The sequence below is a fragment of the Panicum virgatum genome, chromosome 7K (assembly GCF_016808335.1).
Source record: "Panicum virgatum strain AP13 chromosome 7K, P.virgatum_v5, whole genome shotgun sequence".
Lineage (NCBI taxonomy): Eukaryota > Viridiplantae > Streptophyta > Magnoliopsida > Poales > Poaceae > Panicum > Panicum virgatum.
This window is the reverse complement of record NC_053142.1, coordinates 27,737,885-27,745,622: the sequence shown is the minus strand read 5'-3', so window position 1 is coordinate 27,745,622 and position 7,738 is coordinate 27,737,885. Positions and strand designations below refer to the sequence as shown.

At 47.6% G+C, this 7,738-nt stretch overlaps 1 protein-coding gene across 1 annotated transcript; it reads right to left on the bottom strand.

Moving 5' to 3' along the window:
* Positions 1 to 3,486: 3,486 nt before the first annotated feature.
* Positions 3,487 to 4,430, bottom strand: LOC120640723. The gene has a single exon (XM_039916638.1). The coding sequence runs from the start codon at positions 4,153 to 4,155 to the stop codon at positions 3,772 to 3,774; it is 384 nt and encodes a 127-aa protein (XP_039772572.1). The 5' UTR covers positions 4,156 to 4,430; the 3' UTR covers positions 3,487 to 3,771.
* Between the last annotated feature and the right edge of the window lie 3,308 nt (positions 4,431 to 7,738).

Below are 7,738 nucleotides of genomic sequence, written 5' to 3'. Positions count from 1 at the left end.
ATTTTAAAAAAGAAGGATTTAAACCGTTAAATTTTAAGAAGATCTAAAGGTCTAAATTAGTCCAAGAGTCTGTACCAAATGTGCTTCCTAAATAGCTGATTTCATAATTAAATTTTTTAAAATATATTACATGACCAAAAAAGTCGATACCGAATACGATTAGTAGAAAGCTAAATTATAAATTAGAAAATACTAAAATTAGATCATAACCAAAGAATCTAGGTCGAATACGATTAGTAAATAGCTAAATTCAAAATTATAAAAAGTAGCATTTAAAAAGATTTACCACTAGTAAATAGCTATACTAGAAATTGAAAATCTAAGGAAATTAGCGGTTGATCAAAGAATCAATATCAAATATGCATAATAAATAGTATTATATACTGACAACTAAGAAGAAAAATAGATAAATAAATAGTATAGGACAAATAGAAATAATAAATAACCAAATTCAAGTTAAAAATCAAGTTACAAGTTCACAAATATTTTATATCAAATATGAATAAAGAGCTAAATTTGGAATTAAGAGTAATAAAATTAGCAGTTAATTTGTATATAAATTTTGAACAAAAATAGTTAAATAAAAGTATGTGTCAAATATATAAATAATTGAACTGAAAATAAATATTATGATTTCTATTACGTTGGTAAGCAAATTACATATGGAAATAGCCCATGTAAATTTATTTAATTACCATGCTAATAATGAAATTTATTTAATCACCATGGTAATAGAAAATTATATTCTACATTGATTTTTATAGTATTCTAACAGCTTAAGTTTATCCAAAAAGTATGTCAAATATGATTAATATATACTTTAAGTTGAACTTATAAATAAATTTTTTTTGCTATTCTACATGCTTTCAATCGGCTTCTTCTCCCTGCTGAAGCTCAAATGTGCTTTTAGAATTAACATATTATTATTAAGAAGCTCCTTTGTCAAATATTTTTATGAAAATGATTTCACACTAGTACAAAAAACTTTTGTGCTGGCACCTCATTTTTTGTGTGCCGGTGGTCGTTATTGCCAACCGCCAGCACAAATGCCATGTATTTGTGCTGGCAGTCGACATAAGCAAACCACCAGCACAAATCAATTTGTACTCCTGGTTGGAATAATTATTCATATGAAGTCGGATGAAGACAAAATTTATATGAAATCTATAGAGTTGAGATCTAAAACGTTATGGTTGCCAATATTTTCGTTCAAGGCCGTTTACTAGGCCAAATAATTGTTACTATTTTTGTTTTCTAGTTGAGAAAACTAAAAATTGAATTTTTGAAGTTTTTAAACAATCTCGGATCAAGATGAACTTTATACCAAAGTTGTAGAGCTCGACAAGATCTTAAACTTTTGTAGTTTATAGCTTTTTAATTTGAGTTCATTTAGAGTGTCAAACACAATATAAGATTCGAAAAAGTGATATCATCAAAAGAATAGCATATCTTGGGAAGACAAATATAATTTAGAGTGTCTAGGTGTGCTCCAAAATTTACCTCTACTGCGTCCTCTACCGCAAAATAGCTTGTTTTGTACACTGTAGCCAATCTTATCAAATTATGATTGAAATTACTTTAGTAAAGTAAGGGCACGAAGATAGACTAGAGTAAACGTGGAAACACAAATGCCGTAATTTATCGGATGATGTCGATGTCGCGAAAACATCTGATCTAGTCCACGTTGAAGCATCCACTAGGACTATATATGCTCCGCTCAGCGCATCTAGATAGCACCAACCTTTTCAACTTGGGTGGAATTTTTCTTTGTCACAAAGGCGATGGGCCTTCAAGTCCTCGTTCTCAGTCTAGTCTACGCCGAGTCCATGACTCCGATAGCAAGTCATATAGGCTCCAATGCATGGTACCGGACTGCCGGCCACACTAACATTACAAAGCTGCATACATGGAGAGAATTGAAATTCTTGTTTCCCGATCAGTACCTAGCCTCTGGTAGTTGAACTGATCATCCTTGATCGCCCCCCTCTTGAACTGATCATCCTTGATAGCCTCTAGTACATGACAATTGGAAGAGCATCTAGCCGAGGAAAGAACCGTATGAATCCAAGCTGGAAGCAGCTTTGTTAAGTAGTTTCCGCGGCGACGCCAGGTCGCCATCGACCCCCCCCCCCCCCCCCCCCCCCCCCCCCCCCCGAATGCAATGCACGCAAGGACACGATAGGATAGCCCACCCAGGCACGTACGAGCGGGGTTCCTGAATGCTGATCGAGTAGGCAGGTCTCGCTCTTTCCTCGGCAGCTGCCGCCCGGCACACGTTAGCGTCGGCCCCGAAGGCAAAGGGGATCGGATCGGTTTCAGGGGCGCACCGGCTGGAGACGATGCTCTAGCTGTCGATAGATGCCGCAGCGTGTTCCATGGCTAAGCTGCACGCAGGTCGATGATTCTGTCGTGACGCTACGGCGCCGAACACGTGAGCTCGATCGAGGTCGCCAAGGCGGGGTCGAGGAACTAATTTTACCGATAAGGGGAAAAAAACCCGGAGGTTGCCGACACATTATCTTATTTCTCGAAAATTTATTAGGTTTACCTTTTTTTGGATAAAATTTAGAAAAAGAAATTATGTACACTGAATAATCTAGATAATTTCCAAACAAACTAAACAAGAAAAATAAGACATCACAATATGATGCATAGAAATGAGAAGATATACGGACTAGAACGAAGGAGATGGGCACGGATTCAAAATTACCAAAATTTTTTTGGACAAAACCGATTACACCACCGATAAACGCGATTATCAGTTTTCTCTTTTTATTTTCATCGAGAAATTTTTCTTTGCTCTTGATCCGTACATGTTCGGGTTCATATATGCCTGGAGGTTCAGAGAGAAGCTGGTGGGTTGCTGTGTTCTCTTAGTGTCGATGCATGCCGTTTTTGTTCTTATTGTGTGGAGACTGATAAGATATGAATCTCCGATCGTGGAGCTTGTTTGATTCTCTTCTTTTTTTTATAGGAATTCTCAGTAATGCATCACCTTTTGAAGGGGGGTGTGCGTGGAAGGTGAGACTCTCATCTAATGGTGTCGCTGGCTAGTGGAGTCGAGGGGCGCACAGATGTGAACGGGTTCCATTTCGATTCGCGCGTTCACACGGCACACACCTACTGGCTTGTGCTGTGCTGTGCTTGCTTGGCTGGCTCTGCACCATCTATCAGTCCATCAAACCACTCTTCAACAGCTCAACTTTGGACGATGGATTATTAAATTCGATACCGTTCATCAAACGAACTCGCCGCTCGCCGCAGGAATTCGTGATGGTTTTGTGATACGGTCGTGTGTGGAGGTAGAGAGATTCCTTCGAAGAGCCCTGAGAAGGTGGAAGTCTCGACATCGATGGTCGCCGGCCAAGATCTTGGCAGGCAGAGGTTAAATCTCGGCACGTTGATCTTTCAAAAAAAAAATTTTCTCGGCACGAAGACGAAGCAAAGCAAACTCAAGAGGGATTGGAGGGCTGAGAGGCGAGCCGGTTGGAATAAACCTTGCTATGCAAATATATATATATTGATGATCAAATCTCTAATCTACTTGTACTACAAACTATGTATACTCCGTATGTTACAGAATTTTTCTCTAAATTTTTTCCAGCTAGAAAAAAAAAAACAAGAAGAAACAAGCCGACGCCGCGGTTCCTCTGTTCTGTCTGTCCTGGCAGGGAGCCGCAGAGGGCAGAGCCTTCATCCATGATCCGGGAGCCGGGTCGAGGAGAGGCCAAGAGGCGAGCAGGCATCACCGTCGCCGTCGCCGTCGCCGTCTCATCGGGCAGCCCGGGCGGTGGGGGCCGCGCGCGCGGAGGCGGCGACCCGCACGGCCGCGCGCCGCCCAGTCCCGGACCCGCCGCAGCACCGGCAGGGCGCCCGGCGCGTCCCCGCGCACGCCCCGCACCCGGACCGGCGGCTCCCCCTGGCGCCGGCGTCGGACCACCGCGCGCACAGGCGGCACTCCTCCTTGCCGGACCCGCCGCACGCCTCGCAGCGCGGCGCGCCGCCGCCGCCCCACCGCAGCGCGGCCGGGGGAGCCCCGGGCCTCCACGTCCACGGCGCGGGTCCCTCCGAGGACGAGGGCGGCGCCCGGCTGGCCATCGCGACGCCCGCCAGCATCCCCAGCCCCGCCGAGGCCACCGCGATCGCCGCCACCATCTCCGCCGCCGTCTCGCGCTGCTGATCGGAGAGAGCCCGCCGGGATGGAGGACGACAAAGAGGATCGAGCGCGCGCCCTTCTTAATTGGCCTTCGGCTGCTAGCTGCGGTGGAGGTGGTGGTGGTCAGGTCAGCTCCTGGGGGTGCGAGCAGGTGGGCACTGGCAGGTTTTATAGCTGGCGCGCGGGGGCGGGGCGAGGCGAGCCGCGCCGCCCCGGGCGGCCGGCCTGCCGACGACCCGTCAAGGCGAGGCTGCTGCCGGTCGCGGGCGGGTGGGTGGGTTTTGGCGATTAGCGGGGAGTGGCTATTAGCAGACAGAGAGAGATAATGGTGGCATGGCCCGGTGGGGGAGGTCACTGTCGGTGGCGTCGCTTTCCCGGTTGCCCGCCATGGTCGCCCACCGCCCCGTCCCCGGCGTGGTGGCGGGCGGTGCCCCACCCGGAGGGCGAGCTCTGCTCCGGCCGACCGGCGGGCGTTTTCACCTCCTCACCGGCTTCCCCTTCCTGCCCATCACCGCCGCATCACACCGGGCAAGCAAAAGTTGTCGGGACCAATTCGTGTCATGTTAGAAGTTACCGTTTCCGTCCAGGTAGTAAGTACACTGTATGAAGTATACATTTTTTTCTTAATATCATAGAGTGTGTGGGTGGGTGGGGGACTGGGGGGTTTCCAAAAGAAAGACTAGCTATTCCTCCGTCGAAAAAGCTGAAGAGCACACTGCTATCACTTTTACCTCTACTTTTGACCGCAGCGCTAGGTTTTCTCTAAGGAAAATTCGATTCATGCCACCACAACTCCGTGAAATTGGGTGTCATGTTGAAAATCATGCCACTCAATGACATGATTTTCAACATGAGATTCAATTTCAAGAAATTGGAGTGGCATGGATCCAACTGACCCTTTCTCTAACGCCATTATTTTCCAAGCGGAGTGTGTGAGCCACTGCGTCGAGAATAGATGGATGCTCGGACTCGGACGACGGAAGAGCGACAGCGACACCATCGAGAAGAAGCCGCTGCCGCTTTTATTTTCTTACAGTATTAAGCAGCGACGCAAATAGCTGCATGATCTTCCAGTTGGCAGCCATGTCAAGTTAAATTATATCCCCGTTCTCTAGCCCGCCCGCCAGAGGAAGCTTCTTCTTGCAGGGTTTGAAAAACAGAGAGAAGAGTGATTAAGGCAGTTGTTTAATTAAGCCCAAGTTGGCAGGACAGGGTCAGGGTTAGTTGCATTGGTGCATGCATCCAGAAGCCAAGAAAAATCTTGGTTTTCATTTTTTTTTTGTTTGCCCTCCCGCGCAAGCAAGCAGGATCGACCTGGCCGCGCCGCTCGCACGAGGTTAATGTTTTGTTTGGTAACTGAGGTCAAGACGACCCGCTCGTACTAGTAATCTAGAAGGAAAGGCAGCCAGGGTAATTAGGCCTCAGATGGTGCGGCCAAGCCTGCTGGTGAGGGTGCGGTGCGGCCTGCCGTGGCGACTCATCAACCACCAGGGACCGGTCAGCCGCCGGAGGTGAGCGAGGGAGAGTGAGCACTGAGCAGAATAAGGGCACGGAAAGCTGCACGTGCTCAACCGCGAGCTGAAAGTTCAACGGCTGGGCTGCTGCTTGCTGGCTCGGAGGTTGGAACCATTGGCTGTGTTTGGTTTAGCCTAAAAACAATTTCGTGAAAACTTTTTGTACCTTTATCACTAATTTAGAGTATTAAATAAAATCTAATTACAAAACCACCTGCAGGATCCCTGGTAAATTCGCGAGACTAATCTAATGAGGTCTTTGACCGCACGATTAGAAGATGGTACCATATTATCACTGTAGCAAATCATAGATTAATTACCGTCATTAGATTCGTCTCGAAAAATTACATCCACTCGTGAAAAGATTTCACAAATAAACTTCGTTTAGTACTTCATACATGCATTCATCTTTTTGTGAAAAAAATTTCGTCATCTAAACCAAACACGGCCGTTCTCCGCTTTCTCCGGCAGCCTCGGTCAGACCAGAAATTCGAGTCGGGTAGATCGACCGCATCATCAGATTTTTATCTTATTTATTATATTACATGGAGGTATTGTATTTATATTTATATATGTATATATATATATCATAGTTTAATATCTGTCTTTTTGACCAAGTGTTTTTATTACGATGTGTTGATTATTCTGTCACGACGGACAAGGCTTAGCTCTGCGAGCGCGCGACTGAACTGAGGTGTGCCAGCAGAGCAGCCAGCCGCGCCTGGTCCTCCGGCGCTTGCCTCTCGCCGCCGGCGCGCTGGCGGCCGGCGGACCGGGCGGCTCGATGATCCATCCGTTCATTCTCCCGGAAGAAGCACGCAGGTCGGCCGAAAGCGTTTCCGGGTTTGGGCACGCGCGCGGGCGCGGGGCGTCCACTCGATGAGCTCTCCTCCCGGCCGGGCCACCGCTGGCAGCTCGCTGTCGGGATGAATGAATAAACAGGTCGGTCTGAGGCGCGGTGGCCGACTAGCCGCCGCGCCGTGTCCGGCAGATGCAGGTGGTGGTGTCGACGGCTGCCATGGCGAGCATGCCATTGCCAGCTGCCCAGCTCAATTGCCGTCTACTGTTGGTTCCACAAAAAGGCAGGGATTCAGGTCTCGTTTTGAACAAGGATCTCGGCCTCGATCCGCCGAATGGTAACTGCTCGTCTCCTTGATTCTTGGTCACTAAAAGTTTCATGGACTTCAGCTTGATTTCCCCCTGCCATTTTCCGAGGACCGTGCCTTCTGTACCGTATAGTATCTGTGGTTCTTCCATTATCAGTACACCAAACATTATTACTACCTTATATGATGCCACCACTCACCAAACCAAAATACTAATTGCAGCATAGTAATTACTAGTAAGCCAGTGTGTGTGTACTGAAACAAAAGAAGAAACAAAGAATCCCTGTGTGAATTGACGTGACGCGGTCAAGAGGGAACCGGGCGTGTTGGGTTGGTCTCCGTCACATGGGGTCCGATGGAGACCGTCCCCCTTTCCCGACGGTCCCGTCAGCTAAAGGACGATTGTTATTCCGTCAGAAAAGAGGTCTCCGTTAGCGAAAGGACGACGAGCACCCGAGGGGAGCAGGCAGGCACAGGCGCGCACTCCACTGTCCAAAGCTGGACCAGGCAGCGTGACTCGTCTCAAAAGGAGACGAGGAAATGGACTGCCAGGGCCTCTTCTCAAAAGAGGTCATGCGCCAAGACCTCTTTTCTTTGCCCCTCTTCCGTTCCATGGGGACTCGTTCGATCGATCAATCGATCTTGCTAGCCTTAGATTTTTCTTCCTTTCTCTTTTGCAGAAGAAGAGAGAGGTAGTGCTTGATCTTGCTAGTGATTTTTTCTAGAAGGATCGATACTGGAAAGTAGAGACTTTTTTTTTAAAAAAAAGAAAAAGGTAGAGACTCTTTCGGTCCTGCCGCGGCCGATTTATCTGGAAGGTTCCGCTGCCAAGTTCTCTAGAAGGATCTGCGGTGCAGTGGTTCGGGGTAGACTAGGTCAAAAGCGCGCTACGCCGCGCCCACTTAGATGGCGTGGCAGTGGGCTGAATGTTCTTTTTTTTGTTTGGACTAGAGCATTATTGT